Source organism: Myripristis murdjan, chromosome 1, assembly GCF_902150065.1.
Source record: "Myripristis murdjan chromosome 1, fMyrMur1.1, whole genome shotgun sequence".
Classification (NCBI taxonomy): Eukaryota; Metazoa; Chordata; class Actinopteri; order Holocentriformes; family Holocentridae; genus Myripristis; species Myripristis murdjan.
In genome coordinates this window covers 7,731,614-7,749,712 of record NC_043980.1, presented here as the reverse complement: position 1 = coordinate 7,749,712, position 18,099 = coordinate 7,731,614, and the positions used below count along the sequence as shown (strand labels likewise).

General features: G+C 41.8%; 1 protein-coding gene across 1 annotated transcript in view; it reads left to right on the top strand.

Moving 5' to 3' along the window:
• Positions 1 to 579: 579 nt before the first annotated feature.
• Positions 580 to 18,099, top strand: part of man2b1 (mannosidase, alpha, class 2B, member 1) — a 28,370-nt gene continuing 10,850 nt past the window's right edge. The window contains exons 1-17 of the mRNA XM_030069470.1: positions 580 to 696; positions 928 to 1,030; positions 6,004 to 6,177; positions 6,739 to 6,932; positions 7,426 to 7,558; positions 7,693 to 7,838; positions 7,984 to 8,183; positions 9,386 to 9,506; positions 9,775 to 9,853; positions 10,759 to 10,868; positions 12,206 to 12,313; positions 12,757 to 12,873; positions 13,261 to 13,443; positions 13,718 to 13,815; positions 14,617 to 14,737; positions 16,249 to 16,367; positions 17,718 to 17,819. Coding sequence (XP_029925330.1) covers positions 586 to 696; positions 928 to 1,030; positions 6,004 to 6,177; positions 6,739 to 6,932; positions 7,426 to 7,558; positions 7,693 to 7,838; positions 7,984 to 8,183; positions 9,386 to 9,506; positions 9,775 to 9,853; positions 10,759 to 10,868; positions 12,206 to 12,313; positions 12,757 to 12,873; positions 13,261 to 13,443; positions 13,718 to 13,815; positions 14,617 to 14,737; positions 16,249 to 16,367; positions 17,718 to 17,819 — 2,219 coding nt within the window. The 5' untranslated portion in view covers positions 580 to 585. The remainder of the gene's footprint in view (positions 697 to 927; positions 1,031 to 6,003; positions 6,178 to 6,738; positions 6,933 to 7,425; positions 7,559 to 7,692; positions 7,839 to 7,983; positions 8,184 to 9,385; positions 9,507 to 9,774; positions 9,854 to 10,758; positions 10,869 to 12,205; positions 12,314 to 12,756; positions 12,874 to 13,260; positions 13,444 to 13,717; positions 13,816 to 14,616; positions 14,738 to 16,248; positions 16,368 to 17,717; positions 17,820 to 18,099) is intronic.

Below are 18,099 nucleotides of genomic sequence, written 5' to 3'. Positions count from 1 at the left end.
AATAAATAAAATAAATAAACATATTCATATTATTGGCAGGCCTATGATGATTAAGCTCTGAATGTTTTGTCTTTGTTATTGATTAATCTATCATTTACTCATTTTTATGTTTGTTCCTGTATCGGTGACCACTTACACTGTTTTCATAAAGTTTGTTTTCAGAGTTTTTTTTTTTTTTTTTTTTTACCAGTAGCTTCTTGTTTTTATTCTTATTAGTTGGCTAATAACAGTAGTGATATTTTCAGGTGCTATTTTTCATTTAATTTTCACAGATTAGGAATGATAAAGAAAAAAAAAAACTTTGGTTAGGATTTGTGGTGTGTTTCTGGGTCGGTTGCTGTGGTAACGGCACCACACCACCTGGGCAAAAAACGGGAGGAGCGGAGCGCATGCGTGCGGACCGTGCCATGCCCACTTTCCGCACACCTTTGAAAGCAACTAGTTCAGTTTTATGTTGTTTTTTTTAAACTGTCGAGTGGAACATCTTCTTTAACATAGACGATCTTTGGCAGCGTCTTTGGCTTGGTCACGTGACTCATGTAAACAGATGTCATATGATTCCGGTGTTAGTGTTTTTTTTCCAACATGGCGGCCGGGTCGCTGCGGCTGGCTGTTGGTCTCCTGCTGATTCAAAGCGGAGTTTTAAGTTTCCCTCTCGGCCAGGACGTCCCGCACGCTGCGACATGCGGATACGAGGTCAGATACGTTTAATTTACGAACCTTTAAAGCGCATTTTATCCGCGAAAAAGTCGGTGTGTGTGTTCACTTTCACTTTCCAAAACTGCTCTGTCAGCTGCCAGAGTCACAATACCAGTGACTAGCCAACGGAAGTAAAATTAAACTGCTTCTTTTTTAACTCTCTACACTGGCTCTCTGTCTTTATATATATATGTGTGTGTGTGTGTGTGTGTGTGTGTGTGTGTGTAGTCATGCCATGCCACGATGCCCAACATGCTCAACGTCCACCTGGTCCCTCACACACACGATGATGTCGGCTGGCTCAAGACAGTGGACCAGTACTACTATGGAGGTCTGTTTCTCACACACACACACACACACACACACACACACACACACACACTGTAAGTGATAAGAGTCGTGCTTGTGCTCTGCTGATCCCATTTAAACTGTTGATTTGTTGATGAAGACCTCACACAGCTGATACAAGCTCCCCTGGTGCCTTCAGGTGCTCTTTCTAAACTCCTACGTGTAAAATTCCCAGACCTGTGTCACGCATTCAAGTGCTTTTGGTCAGAAATAACAGCCTACCAAAAACAGACCCCGTCTCTAAAACAGTCTTTGTATGGAAAGTGTTTAGTGCTGTTTACAGTGAGGGGGGGGGGTGAAACAAAGAGGAAGATGTCAGGTATGTAAATTATGTCTGGAGAAGCAGTGGCGACTAAATTAAACAGCGAAAAATTGAAATACACTCTTACGTGTGATTCCAAACAACAGCAAAGTAATACATCCCACACAGGCTTATAATTTATTATGTTATTATTGCCATAAAAGTGCTACGGCTTATATGCGCTCAGCCTCGTAAATGTCTCACGTCTGTTTTATTATTTATTATTTACCACTTTATGCATTTATGTGCTGTGAATGAATAAATTCGGTGTTTACAACAGCATGTGAATGCATCAGGGAGGTATGAGAGAGCTAAACTCTGAACGAAGGCCTTATATTTAATATGTTCAAATACAGTGGTGTGAAAAAGTGTTTGCCCCCTCCCTGATTTCTTATTTTTTTTGCATGTTTGTCACACTTAAATGTTTCAGATCGTCAAACAAATTTAAATGTTAGACAAAGATGACACAAGTAAACACAAAATGCAGTTTTTAAATGAAGGTTTTTATTATTAAGGGGGAAAAAAATCCACACCTACATGGCCCTGTGTGAAAAAGTGTTTGCCCCCCCTGTTAAAACATAACTTCACTGTGGTTTATCACAGCTGAGTTCAATTTCTCTACCCACAACTGGGCCTGATTACTGCCATACCTGTTCTCAATCAAGAAATCACTTAAATAGGACCTCTCTGACAAAGTGAAGTAGACCAAAAGATCCTCTAAAGCTAGACATCATGCTGAGATCCAAAGAAATTCAGGAACAAATGGGAAAGAAAGTTATTGAGATCTGTCAGTCTGGAAAAGGTTACAAAGCCATTGCTAAAGCTTTGGGACTTTATAAAGTGAACCACAGTGAGAGCCATTATTCACAAATGGCGAAAACATGGAACAGTGGTGAACCTTCCCAGGAGTGGCCAGCCGACCAAAATTACCCCAAGAGTGCAGCTACGACTCATCCAAGAGGTTACAAAAGACCCCAGAACAACATCCAAAGAACTGCAGGCCTCACTTGCCTCAGTGAAGGTCAGTGTCCATGATTCAACAATAAGAACGAGACTGGGCAAAAATGGCATCCATGGGAGAGTTCCAAGGCGAAAACCACTGCTGACCAAAAAGAACACAAAGGCTCGTCTCACCTTTGCCAAAAAACATCTTGATGATCCCCAAGACTTTTGGGAAAATATTCTGTGGACTGACGAGACAAAAGTTGAACTTTTTGGAAGGTGTGTGTCCCGTTACATCTGGCATAAAACTAACACAGCATTTCATGATTGGTTGGTTGCCATGGCGGCGCGCATAGACGCAGCGGCTACAGCTCTCCACTCTCGGTGGCGTATTATATGTTTTTGTATGTGTGAACGGTTGTGTTTTTAGCTTAAAACAGCACCTTATGTTGGGCAATGTACGCGTACAGTCGTCAGCACCTTTTGAGCTTGGGATTACGCTGCGAGGTACCTTTTTCGCCGGACTTTCATCGCTACCAGGACATTCCGGAGGACACCGTTAGAACACCGGGGTCTCCGTGGATAGTTCTTCCCAGTGACAAGTCCAGGAGGAAACGTAAACAAGCAAAGGAAACAACAGTTATCAGGACCTTTTGAGCTTGGGATTGCGCTGCGGGATGCCAATTTCACCGGACTTTTGTCGCTGCCAGGACATTCCGGAGGACGCCGAGGCTGCAGGGCCGGCGCGTTGACACGGCTGAAAGGACAGCCCTTTGGGCCGCCGCCTCCCAGCATTTTCCAGCACCAGGTCCATGGCGAACACAGGATGACGAACTGTGCTTGCACATCCAACAAGTGTTTCCGTGACTGTTGAATTTTTTCTGATATCAGAGACATGGCTGCAGCCATCTATTACTGGACTTGGCTATTCAACTAGCAAGATGCACGATGCTTTCTATTCTCCCCTGCACCGAAAGGACTGAGCCCTAATTTTGTTGCATTATTATACATATATGATGTATATGCAATGACAATAAAATCTATCTATCTATCTATCTATCTATCTATGAAAATAACATCATACCAACAGTCAAACATGGTGGTGGTAGTGTGATGGTCTGGGGCTGCTTTGCTGCTTCAGGACCTGGACGACTTGCCATAATTGATGGAACCATGAATTCTGCTCTCTACCAGGAAATCCTGAAGGACAATGTCCGGCCATCAGTTCATGACCTCAAACTCAAGCGCACTTGGGTTCTGCAGCAGGGCAATGATCCAAAACACACCAGCAAGTCCACCTCTGAATGGCTGAAGAAAAACAAAATGAAGACTTTGGAGTGGCCTGGTCCAAGGCCTGACCTGAATCCTATTGAGATGCTGTGGCATGACCTTCAAAAGGCGGTTCATGCTCGAAAACCCTACAATGTAGCTGAATTACAACAACTCTGCAAAGATGAGTGGGCCAAAATTCCTACACAGCACTCTAAGAGACTCATTACAAGTTATCGCAAACGTCTGATTGCAGTTTTTGCTGCTAAGGGTGGCCCAACCACTTATTAGGTTTAGGGGGCAAACACTTTCTCACACAGGGCCATGTAGGTGTGGATTTTTTTTTTTTTTTTGCCTTAATAATAAAAACCTTCATTTAAAAACTGCATTTTGTGTTTACTTGTGTTATCTTTGTCTTATATTTAAATTTGTTTGACAATCTGAAACATTTAATTGTGACAAACATGCAAAAAAAATAAGAAATCAGGGAGGGGGCAAACACTTTTTCACACCACTGGATATGATAGTGTTTTTTTTGACGGGGATAGAATGCAACTTAAGTCCTTGTTTGACAAAATGGCAACACTTTTGCATAAAACACTGCAGATATTGCGTAATGGCGTTCAGGTAAACACTCCCCCCCCACCCCCCCACAACAGGCGCATGACATCCTGGAAATGACCTCCGCATGCCTCACGTGGTCATATTATGTGCTGTTATAATTCCTTTTGTCAGTGGTCAGCATGAGCCAGCGCTGAAAAAAAATACTTTTATAGCGTCAAGGTCTTTAACAGCTTGTGTATTTTAACATCATAAGACTTTTTATAGAGCAGATAGCCGTGTTTCGTACAGGTGATCATCAAGTCTTGACCTGTGGCTTTTGGTTTATGTCTGGTTGTGTAAGTGCAGATGACTTGCATTGTACATGTGTGTGTGTGTGTGTGTGTGTGTGTGTGTGTTTGTGTGGAAATGTGAGGGAATTGGTTGTGTAAGAAAAGGGCTTTTTTGTGCAGTTCACCCTCTCTGGATCAATGCACGTTAAAAAAAATTTTGTGCTGAGGTTCATTGATTATAATTTTGGTAAATGGGGAAAAAAACATTTTCATCATTTAGGAAGTAATAATATCAAACCTTTGCTGGCTACAGCTTCTCAAAAGCTAAGATTTGCTCACTTTTCTTTAGCCATATCATTACAAAATAAATTTTTTGAAGATATTACTTTGGACTCTGGTAACTTGTGATGGACATTAATCATTGTCAATTAATCTCTCTCTCTCTTTTTTTTTTTTTTTTTCCAAATAATCATTTTTTTCTATGAAGTGTTGCAGCCCTATTATCAACTCATATTCATGTTCTGTCCACTGAAGTGGCTGTCCACTGTAAAGTTAGTCATTCAACACCAGTTTAAAACAGGATTGGTGTGTGTGTGACCTGCAGGTTTTCATATAATACACACCTTACTGTACGTGCCTGTTGCAGTCCAGTGGGAATTGAACCTGTAACCCTGGCAGCGTTTGTGTTAACTAATCACACCACACGCATTTATTGAGCTAGAGGTCGCCTGATAGTTTAGTAAAGACATGAAAGTCGCTGGTTTGAATCCCTAGAGCAGCTGGGGAAATCAACACTGCACTTCACCAGACATGATAACCAAACAACTTCCTGTTGGCAACTTCCCCTCTTGGAAATCCCCGCTGCTGTCTTCTCTGTCGTTCCATTACCCTTTCTTTTATTATTAATAGAAAAAAAAAAAAAGAAAAAAAAACAGAGCCCAGCTGCACAGATAAAAAAAAAATATAACCACACTACAACACAGCATGACAAACAAACAGCTGACACACAGTCCCAACCTGACCAGCCTGATAAGTCAGTCTGACTTCCTGTGAAAACAACCCGGATTAGTGTGCAACATAAAAATAACAACATGAAGAACATTAAAAGTGATCTGGTGAGCCATAAATCCACAGATAGTGCAGTTGTGAAAGTCATAACCAGAAATATGATATCCATACCATGTAGAAAGAAAAGCAAATATAATAATTCATAAAATGTGTGGGTAAACAGATTTTAAAATTACAGTAGGATTTCTGAATGATATGTGCCTTTGGGTGGCATATTTACCTTTTTATTACGGCAGATAGCGTCTCAAAAAGTAAAATAGTAATCTCCCAAGCCCATAAATTAACATTTAGTGGAGCAGCATGACTTTCTGACTAGCAGCTCAAAAAGAAAAAAAAAAAAAGAATAAATTGTTAAATCAAATGGAGAATTGAAAGCACGTATAAGCATCGTAGTGAATCAGAAAATGTTTGGCATTTTTACTCGATAAATGAAAGAATATCTCTGTTTTGAAGAAAATCTAAATAAATTTTCTGTCGGTTGCCTGATTGACTAGTTATTAGAGTTTTGTGTGTGTGTGTGTGTGTGTGTGTGTGTGTTCGCAGACCGTAACGACATCCAGCACGCGGGTGTGCAGTACATCCTGGACTCGGTGGTGGACCAGCTGTTGAAGAACCCCGACAGGAGGTTCATCTACGTGGAGACGGCCTTCTTCTTCCGCTGGTGGAAGCAGCAGAGCGACGGCATGCGGCAGACGGTCAAACAGCTGGTGAATGAAGGTACACACACTTAAACAGAGGAAATCTGACATCTCTAAAACACAGATGATTCCATCTTGTCTTGCCGAGGTGTTGAACATATTAATTTTGGAGCATTAGGATAATAACAGCATCATTCCCAACAATATAGGACAGTATTTCCAGCATTTATTTCTGCTTTCTGTTCCTTTTCTCGTACTTAAGTTGGGAAAAAACGCTTTTAAGCTGCTCCTAATGCTTGGAAAACAGTGCGGTGACCTCAAGCTTGATCAATCAGTTCCCCTTGGTGAAGATATTGTGGAAGAAATACAATAACAGGACTGTTTTGTAAGATTCGGTTGTGAAATCACCAGTATTGCAATCATAGTGAGAGGGCAAAGGTCAGAGCTGCAGCACCCTGACAATAGATTTTGTCTACACACACACTCATGCTCATTGCAGTTACAACAAACACACTTGGTGAATGACAACTCATTTTGATTGATTGTATTTGGATGTGGCAGAACCACCATAAATACGTTCTGGATCAAGTTCGGCTTTAAAATCGAGTCAGAACCGCTCCCGTGCTCGTCTCATTTTCAGGCCGTCTGGAGTTTGTGAACGGCGGCTGGTGCATGAGCGACGAGGCCACCACGCACTACAGCGCCGTGATCGACCAGATGACCATGGGCCTGCGGTTCCTCAACGAGACGTTCGGGCCCTGCGGTCGCCCCCGAGTCGCCTGGCACATTGACCCTTTTGGCCACGCCCGCGAACACGCCTCCATGTTTGCACAGGTAGCCGCGGAGCTCCTCCGGTTCCATCTAAGACCAAGACTAAAATCAGAAGTAATACATGAACGTCAAGGATTTTCTTAAAGATGAAGAGGGGCGTAGCTCAGTCTGCAGATACCGGTGCATGCAAGTTTTAGGTCCACTACATACCCAAGTTTCAACAGGCAACAGTCCTTAAACAGTCTGTCCTCCACAGTTATTATGAGAAATGTTCTTAACATGACCCATAACTAATGCTAAATAGGAACCAATAAAGTGCTCCTATTTCATGCCAAAAATCAAATTGGAAGAAGAATAGGTGTAAATATTTTGTAATGGTGGTTTCCTCATTTTGGAATCAGTTTCCATGCTCACTTATAAAAGCAGAATGCAGGGATCATTTTTTCCTCACGTGTGCTATAAAATGTAGAGCTGAGTCATTACACCTTGGAGCAGTTTCAAGTCTCCTGTCACAAACTTGATTTTCTAACTGTTGCTTGTTGTTGTTTTGTTCCAGATGGGTTATGATGGCTTCTTCTTCGGTCGTCTGGACTACCAGGACCGGGATCGCAGGAGGACTGATAAAGACCAGGAGCTGCTGTGGAGGGCTTCCGACAGCCTCACGCCGCCCATGGCCGACCTCTTCACCGGTACCTCACCTTTAACCCGCCGCTTAGACCCAACCTTTGCCTTCACTTCACTGTCCAGAGAAGCTGGGAACTGTTTGCAATTGCAGTTTGAGACGAATATCTCTTTGATCTGTCCCATCCGCCCGCCACCACAGGGATCCTGCCTAACGGGTACAACCCCCCCGACGGCTTCTGCTGGGACCAGTCCTGTGATGACCCGCCAATCCGAGATGACCCCGACCTGGAGGACTACAATGTCGATGACGTGGTGAATCGCTTCCTCATGATCGCCAGCGGTCAGGTCAGAAAAACACCAACATGGCCCCGAAACAAATATGCTACTGCACTGCGGATGCTTTGCTGGAGGGTTTAGGTTGGGAGCAAACATCTCCACATGTACCTTCATGTTCATCTCCATCTACGTCGTCCTCCTCTTCTTCACCCAGTCTTTGGTGTATAAGACCAACCACATCATCATGACCATGGGCTCAGACTTCCAGTATGAGAATGCCAACCTGTGGTACAAGAACCTGGACAAGCTGATCCACTACGTCAACGCCCGGCAGGCCAACGGCAGCAAGGTCAACGTGCTCTACTCCACCCCCTCCTGCTACCTGCAGGAGCTGCACCGGGCCAACCTCACCTGGTAGGTGCAGATGAGACTTGGCTGAGCCTTCTGTGGGGCTGTTGCATCAGTAAATGGTTTTTTGGTTTTTTGTTTTTTTTTGTTTTTTTGCACATTGGGTACTTATATCTTTAGATCTCGAGTGTCATCTTTTATTCTTTTATTCTTTGTTTTTTATTTATTTAATCTTGTACTCTGTGGATACTGCTGAAAACTGTGAATTTCCTTCGGGATGAATAAAGTATCTATCTGTCTATCTATCTATCTATCTATCTATCTAAATGGCAACACATATCAAGACAAGTGAAGCATAAACAAGAATACAGCAAAATGGGGCCATGTAAGCATGTGCACCTGACGATTTCAATGCTGGGACATGTTAGCCTGATTTTTTTTTTTTTTTTTTTTTTTTTTGTGCATTGGCGCACCCAAATGGCAGGGAGAGGTAACTTCCATGTCACAAAGGAGGTGGTGATGTAAAGTTGGGACATTTTAAAGGGAATGAGACGGACCCCAAGAAATCTCTCTCATCTGTTCCAGCCCCAATTGTATTGTATATACTTCTTAATTTGTATATACTTATTAATTTTAATTTTAATTTTATTTTATGTTTTTTATTGATGATGCTGCTGTAACGTGGGAATTTCCCAGTTTGGGATCAATAAAGTATACCTATCTATCTCCCATTTGTCTTAGGCTGATGAGAGAGATGGATTTTGACATAGTGCGGGATAATGCAGATTTAAGTCGAAGCTGCTACAGTGCTAATTGTTCTGAACACACCAGGAGTGAAAGTGTTCAAGCCAGTGAAATATTCTGAAGCGCCCTGAAATACCATCAGTTCATCATCAAAACACAAAACACGCTTGCATTCATACCAAGACATCCCCTAAAGTCAGATCTGCAGAAGAAATGTTTTAGATTGCATGCATCTATAATAAAACTGAATCAATTAAATGTGATTAATAGTGTATTTTTGCATTATTGCTGGCTATTTAGTGGTCTTTCTTGCCTCTCGTTAAAAATGATTCAGTCAGTGTGCATGTTTTGATAACCTTGTAGATACTCCGTAATTCTCTGAATAGTTTTTATTTGTTTGATTGTTTTTTTTTTTTCGTTCAAAGGTGCCTGGTACTAGGTGTGCTAAAAAGCAGCTGTATCCCTGTTGCATCTATAATCACAGTTTTTTTTGCCTTATCATCTTCCTCCTCTTTTCTACCCAGGTCTTTGAAGACAGATGATTTCTTCCCCTATGCCGACAACGCTCATAACTTCTGGACGGGCTACTTTACCAGCCGACCGGCTCTGAAACGATACGAGAGACTCAGCAACAGCTATTTGCAGGTAGACGGACACACTGTCAGTGAAAATATTCAGAATTGCTTTTTGAAAGTCATGTTTTTTTTTTTTCCTTTTTGGAGGTTTTATTTCAGGATCATCAGGTGAAAATATCATAAATCCTCCAGTTTTAGTGTAGCAAAACTACTTTTGTCCTACATATTGGAGATACAATGTTGAATATCTGACCGAAGCAGCTCATAACTATTAGAGAAAGAAAGAAAGGAGGTGTGCAGTGTGTGTTTTTAACTGTGCGTCTTTGTTTTTTCTACAGACGTGTAATCAGCTGGAGGTGCTTGGCGGGCCGTTCTCCGGGAGCGGGCCCTTTGGCCACGACGACAGCTGGACCATGAGTAAGATTTTGACATTTAATTAATATCACAATACTCATCAGATGTATCGATGTATAGTATATCATGATGTGATTCATGTGTGCAAAATCACCTTAAATAATCAATTAAGTTCATCTCATTGAACCTAAAAGTAATGGTAGGTATGATGTCAAGAAAACAGGCATCTCAGATAAAATTCTGTGAAACATTCTGCGGCTGATTTAGTTTTTAAATAAAAAAAAAAACAAAAAAAAAAAACAAAACAAAAAAAACCCTGCTTGTTATCATCACAATATGATTCAACTATGAACTATGAACAGTATTAGTGGTGGCTGCAGGCCGGTGAGCCAGTGTGTCGCCCTCTAGTGACTGACTTCAAACCCCAGAGAAAAGGCTTGGATTTTCCCCTGGGAAATCATACAAATGACATCATGGAGCGTATATAATTAGAAATGGCGGGGATTTCCACTTATCTACCAATCCAGTTGCCTTTTATTAGTTAAATTTACCACTTGTATAATTCTCTAAAACAAAAGTTATCATTTTAGAAGTTTCATTGCAATGAAGTTCACTGTGGTTTCTACTTTGTCAGTTCAAAAGCAGCTGTTCTGATGTTAATTTACTTATGAAATCTTATGAAATCACATTATATTTGTCGGGGTGGGTGTTTGGGGTGGATATGAGGATTTTGTCAGGAATCAAATTAGCCAGCAAGCGACTTCACTTCACCATACAATACAGCAAAAAGGAGCATTACTCCTCTCTGTTTTCTGTAACACTGCAGATCAGTGTGATTAGTTACTTCAGATGCGATGTGGAAATGTGTGTGGATCTGATCGCAGGCTGAGCTGATCAGTGGCAGCATCGTGCCCCGTGATTGGAGGCCCGCCTGCCTGATGGTTTGTGTTCTGTGCTCTGATTGGCAGGGAGAGCGATGGCGGTGGCTCAGCACCACGACGCCGTGTCGGGCACGGAGAAGCAGCACGTCGCCAACGACTACGCCAGGAGGCTCGCCGACGGCTGGCAGCACTGTCAGGTACTGCAGACTGAACACACAGATCTCTAGTTATAGGTTTGATACTTTTAATAAACACAAACCTGTAGATTTATTTGTTTAAACGATGAAAAAAGGAGCAATGCTGCACATTAGATGTCTGCATGTTCTGCATAGGAACAGGTGTTTCAGACAGTGTAATATATTGTGGTTGGTTTCCCCCAGAACAAATGTTATACTCATTCCAAATGAAACTTATTGCATCTTTTTTTTTTTTTATGTGCACAGCAGTAATGAAATAGCTACAAAGTGCAGCTGTGAATTATGGGAGATATCACCCAAGCTGCAGTTTGTATAGTACAGAAACATTTAGGACATCAATAAGTCATTCGACCCAAAAATTATAGATTATAAATTTGACGATCAAGTAATCCTTTAAGTCTTCATCAAGTAAAAAGACCCCACATTTTCCGAGTGCAGCTTCAAAAGTGCAAAGGTTTGCTGGGTTTCCTCTTTCACGTTGTTTTAAAATATATATTTATTTGGCTGCTGGTCAGACTGAGACCTTATTTGGACTCTGGCAACTCGTGATGGACATTTGCCGTTATTTTAAACATTCGATGAACAAAATGATGAGTTTATTACCGAGGAAAAAATAAAGAAACTGATAGACTAATCAACAATGAAAATAATTGTTAGTTGCAGCCCGAAATTTGTGTTTTGTCAGCCTGATTGCAACTAATGAATGAATGATACTTTATTAATCCTTTGCAGGAAGTTACATTGTCGCGGCAGCTTCATCACTTCAACAATTGCACACTCACACCATACTAGTTGGCCACCTTAAGTCTAATGATAATAAATTGAAAAATAGGGTTGATGAGTGGGTGAATAAATAAACAAATAAATAAATATAAATAATAATACATCATACAGGAAGCAGAGATTAAAATCTAGGGTTTTTGTACATTAAAAAACTAGGTGTTAAAATCTCATCTGATACTGGGATCAAACAGATTTGAACTCCCCAGCCCCACCTCACCTCCCCACCCATCTAATCATACAAAACCTACAACTAAACAACGTTGGCGTGGCAGTTTATGTTTACTTTCCCTAATGATTGAGTTCTTTTTGACTCGAGTTGTTCATTTTTAAGAAGCTGACACTGGTTACAGCTCCGGAGCTCAAAGTGTTCATGAACTTTCTGGTCTGCTTCAAACAGTCCCTCCACGTCTTGTCCCGCCTGGACATCCTGTTCAAACTGGCGAAACATTGTGACATCCTATTAATCTTTGTCATTTATTTTCATGCAGTCCTCGATGGCCGAGTTTGGACTTTTTGTACATATTTGTGTGTAAGTATTTTTATTTTTTCCTCAGGTTGTGGTCAGTAACAGTCTGGCTGCTCTCAGCGGCTCGTCTGCTAAACGGATCTACTGTGACAACCTCAACATCAGCGTGTGTCCTCTCACCGAGTCCAGCCACAAGGTGACACACACACACACACACAGTACAAATACACATCTAAGCCAACACCCAAATTTAATAGCACATAATGAAGCCGCATGAGATCCTGTCTAAAAAGCAGACAAATTCAGCGTCAGTACAGTATGAATGACGCTCTATCACAGGGCCGCTCAACTTCAGATGGCTCAGGGGCCACTCAGCAAAATCCAGCTGTGTCCACGGGCCGCAAGCTAAAAATGTCTGTCCTGTTTTGGATGTTTGAACAATAATTTTGTCACAGGCTACATGACTAGTCTAAAAATGAATGAAACACACAGAAAAACAGCTACATTTCCATGCAAGGCCAGTGGCAGGCCGCATAAAAATGACGCACAGGCCGCATGTCCTGCTCTGTCACCACCATCTCTCTCTCTCTCTCTCTCTCTCTCTCTCTCTCTCTCTCTCTCTCTCTCTCTCTCCCTCAGTTCTCAGTGAATGTGTACAACCCTCTCGCTCGGCCCGTCACTTGGCCGGTCAGGCTTCCTGTGAACGGGACAGCGTACACCGTGTTAGACGCTAACGGCAAACCTGTGGACAGCCAGGTGGGTTTGTGTGCGCATCTCACCATGAATTGACTACAGCTGTATATTGCAATTTTTAAATTTGACAAGTTGATGATTGTGAAATATCACCTGATTGATGCAGTTATCCTTAGATTGTTTGGTGAAGCTGGAAGTAAATAAGATGTCCATATAAGAGGCTAAAAGTGCAGTAAAATCGTTTTATTCTGCAAATCATCAACGCAGATATTCATGATATTAAGGGGTCGGAGGGGTTCATGTGCTTGTAACTACAGTAAATGTGATATTTCTGACGTGCACATGAAGGCACCATTAGCTCTGCGGTCCATCGTCCCATCGGTGGTGTGATGTGAACCGGCGACCCTCTGGTCTAAAATGCAGGAGGTGTGTTGTGTGTCTGTGTCCCAGGTGGTTCCAGTGTCCGGCGCCACGCGGCAGGTGAGGAAGAACCGGGGCTCCGCCGCCAACGAGCTGCTCTTCCAGGTTCAGGCTCCCCCTCTGGGCTTCAGCACCTACTCTGTGTCCCTGCAGCGGCGCGGCCCGCCTCCCGCCTCCACGCGGCCCCGCACGCCGCCCGCCATCCAGAACAAGGTACTGACACTGCAGGCGTCTTAGTGCCATTAACACCAGCTTACTGGAGTATAGTGCTGTTGAAAATAGCCTATAGGTATAATATGCAGTAAAATGACATTAACTAAAGCTAAGATGTTAAACATGAAAAATCAGAATGAAAGAAAATTGGAATTTTCATTGGAATTGTCATTTTATCAAATAAGTCCAACTACACTGAGATCACAAAGATGCTAAGATTGACCCTGTACCCTGTTTTGAAATCCCTCTGTGTGTGTGTGTGTGTGTGTGTCAGTTCCTACGAGCGACCTTTGACCCAGACACAGGCCTCCTGAGCAGCCTCAGTAATCTGGAGACCAAACAGACCATCAGACTGACACAGAACTTCTACTGGTCAGTGTCCCACAAACACACATGCATACACACACACACACACACACACACACACACACACACACACAGTTGAAATTATATTTCATGCTTTGAGCGGACTTCATGTCTGCCCTGAGTTCATACTGAGCTGGGAGGATCAGTGTTTGTCTTCTTTGCACCTTCCACCTGGAGTTCACTGTAAAGCACTTTAAAAATTAATTTGTGGGCACCCCTCGGTCAATTTAAATCCATAATCTTAAATCTTTAAACTCCCGTCTGTTTGTTTTCTAATTGACTTGGGTGTTACATTTTTAAAACTGTATTTATGTCTTGATTGTTTGTTCTTCTTTTTGCTGTATTTCTGTTAGTTTTATTTCTGCTCGACGTCATCGGAAATGAGGAGTTTGCCTTCAATGATTTTCGAGTTTAGATAAACACATAAATAAATAAAGACAGATCTATAAATGGTAAATACTGCATTAAAACTGCATTTCTGTAGCACTCTTCTAGTCCAGTTCAGTGATTGACTGGAATCTCCCTTTAACTAATTTCACTGAAGGAGAAAACCTGTGCAACTCCATTTTAGTGGATTTTTTTTGGTTTGTATGTTTGAATGTTTGCTACCTTGAACTGAAAGGGAGGCTATCAGCTGTTGAAGTGTCCTTGAGCAAGACGCTGGACCCCTAACTGCTCGTGATGGGCAGCTGGGACCTTGCATGGCAGCTGCTCGTGTTTCCCCTCCCTGCATTCATAGTGTGTTTTGTGTGTGTGTGTGTGTGTGTGTGTGTGTGTGTGTGTGTGTGTGTTTTCTCCATGTTCCAGGTACAATGCCAGTGATGGTAATAGCTCGGTCAGTAACCAGCCGTCAGGTGCCTACATCTTCAGACCAAACTCCTCCACGCCCTTCGTCATCAGCAGGACGGCCAAGACAGAGAGCCTGCAGGTACAGCGACTGCACGGCTGCGTTCACGTCCACAGCGTGCAGCCACTCCACAATCGCCATTTTTAACCTTAAATATGAAGTTTAATAAAGGCCACACAGTTGTTCATCTTAACTCAAAATCTTACCAAGATTATTTGTCTTATTTCAAGTCAAAAATGTCTCATTTCTAGTAAAAATATCTCATTACACTTAAAATAAGACATGATCACCTCAGAAGTAACTTGTTTTTAGACAATTGTCTCTTGTTTCAAGTGAAAATTTGCTTGAAACAAGTGAAAATTTGCTTGTTTCATTGGTAAAATTTGTTTCTTGTTTCTAGCTAATTTTCACTTATTTCAAGTGAATTTTCACTTTTTCCACTGGCAAATTTTGCCAATGAAACAAGCAATTGTCGAAAAACAATTTACTTCTGAGGTGATCATGTCTTATTTTAAGTGTAATGAGATATTTTGACTTGAAATAAGAGTGATCAGTGAAATCACCTGGTGGAGTTTTCGGTTGCAATGAAAACCTGCAGCCTCTCGGCCCTCCATGGCACCAGTTTGACACCCCTGCTTTAATTGGGAATGGCGGTCTCAGGTTTCTATGGTTACAGCTGTGCTGAACTCTTGGAGCTTGTCAGTCACACTCAGTGTCCACTTTATCAGCTCCACCTGTCCAGTCTAATGCGGTTCAATGCAGCAGCTCTGCCATAAATTCTACCTTTTAACAAAGTTTTTAATGTTCAGTTTGTGTTGACATTGTGGAGAATGTGTCAATTTAATTCTGTATTTATTACTGAGGTCATAGTTTGCAGAAGTCTTGTACTGGACTACATTATATTGAGAGGTGTTTCCGATTTTTTGTCCTCCCTATTCGTATACATAAGGGGGGACAGAATAGTGGAAACAGCTCTCGATAAAATGCAGTCCAGTCCAACAGCAGCACTAACTATGAGCTCAAAGCCAAACATAGAAGTGAATGAACTCCTCTGTTACTGTGATAAAAAAGAAAACCTGAGCATTATAGGCAGCAGAAAAGGAAACTTTAGGGCAGAACAGCTGGATTGGATTGGATTAGATTGTACAGGTGGACCTCATTAAGTGGCCACTGAGTTTATATTCGCTTGGAATAAAATGACTTAAGCCCCTGAAAAATCATTTCTCCCATTGTAATATAAATTCCACATTAGACAAAATGAGGGCAATGCAGGATATATGCTACAGTTTTTCTTCCCCTCATGTTCTTTTAATCCTCATCTGTTATGTATTCCAGCTTTTAATTTTTAGAATTTTTCAGTTACTTATTGGAAAGTTGTAATCATAGTTTTTTCCTACTCTCATTCATACATTTTTACTATGTGCATGGACTTAATCAATTAATATTCCAACAAAACCTCAATTTTTTTTCTTTTTCTCTCTCCTTGGTCCCTGGTTTCTTCCCTCCCACCTCTGCTCACTGCTCATTCTTTCTTCCATCCATCTTATTTCCACCTTCTCTCCCTCTTTTTGTCATCCCCCCCCTCGACCCAGACCTCGGTGGTGCAGGAGGTGCGTCAGTGGTTTTCCCCCTGGGTGTCTCAGGTGGTTCGCCTGTACGCCGACAGCAGGGCTCTGGAGCTGGAGTGGACGGTCGGGCCGCTCCCCGTCGAGTGAGTAACAGAGCTGCGTTCGTTTCACTTTGAAACACGACGGATTATAACAGCAGAGACGTACGCCGCCTTATAAAACATGACAGCCACCACCACTTACCACCAGTCACTACATTCTGCTGTTTGTACTTGACTCCAGTAAGGCCAGTCAAGACAGTCAGTTCAGAAATTAAATATCTGAGCTGTCAAATTGGTCTTAGATCCACTTTCTATGCAAACAGTGATGTCACATTTTTGAAGCAGCACTTATATTAACTCCCTGAGGAATAAATCTATCGGTCTCTCATTCTAGTGTTAATAGCAACATTTTACATGACATATTCAGTTATAGCATCAAAATATCATGTAATAAATACTAGGTAAGAGGAGCATTTTATAGCCTGAGATAGAACGTTTGATATAGAGCATTTTACTCGATTTGTCTTTGGCACCAAATTGCCAAAGACAAATCCAGGTAATAAATTCACAGTTGAAAATTGTAACACGTGTGTCACAATAGTCCATAATTTTATAACAGTTTCAGTCACTGCAATTAATGATCATAGAAATATAGAATATTGACATACTGGTGATAGTTTTGTTTCTCTTTATATGTCCTCCCTAATTGAAAATTAAATTTAATTACTTAGTCAAGATGTCGATATAAGTTGACACAAAAGCACAGAAAAATAACTTTGCTACGCAGATTATCAGGAGTAGAAATTGTGATCAGTTGGCATGTTTTCATTATTTTGCAAATTAAATGCGATTATCATTTCAGCCATAACTTTGCAACCCAACAACACACACTAAAAAAAATGATTAGGACTTGCAGGATCAGTGTTGCACCAGTAGAGGGAGTCACGACTCAGCACTAAAAACAATGTCAGCTCAGAGACACAAAACTATGTGAACATTATAGCTTGTGTGTGTGTGTGTGTGTGTGTGTGTGTGTGTGTGTGTGTGTGTGTGTGTGTGGTTTTATGTTCCTCTTTATTGAAACAGCCTCTTGCACAGCCACCAAACTCCTGTCAGCAGGTGTGAAGGAGACAAAAAGGGTCAGAGTTTTTCCTCCCACACACTGCAGTTCTGTCTCGCTGCCTCTGCGTGGTTTCTCTGCACCCCGTGGTGGAGTGCATGGATTTTCCTTTCAGATATGATGCTGTCACGTCGATGAGTGTTTGGCGGCCGCACAATGGAACATGTGAAGTGGGAGGAGAGCGTCTGACTGCGCGCATTCAAATGTTAATGGGTCTTGTGTGCAATACTGGCAGTTGTGTGTGTGTGTGTGTGTGCCTCGTAAACTCTCATGGAAAAAAGTATTTGAACATCCAAAGACATTCTCTCTCTCTCTCTCTCTCTCTCCGTCAGTGACGACCTGGGGAAGGAGGTAATCACTCGTCTAGACACGAGTATCGACTCTTCAGGGATTTTCTACACCGACTCCAACGGCAGGGAGGTGCTGCAGAGGAAGTGAGTTCCTGCAGACAAGCTTAAGTTACACAGAAACAGTCCAGTCATTTAATGAAAAAACCTAGGACAAATTGCAAGAGAAGCAAACTCAACTGGTTTTGTATCCTCAGTTTGTCCTGAGTGAGGGGAAAAAAAGTCCCAAGGAATCCCATTGGTGGAAAGTTTTGAAAATCACCTATTTATGACCACATATTACCAAAAAAACACCTTTTTCAACACACAGGTGAAAGGGGTTCAAAATTTTACTTTCAGATATCACTATAAAAATTCACAAGTTGAT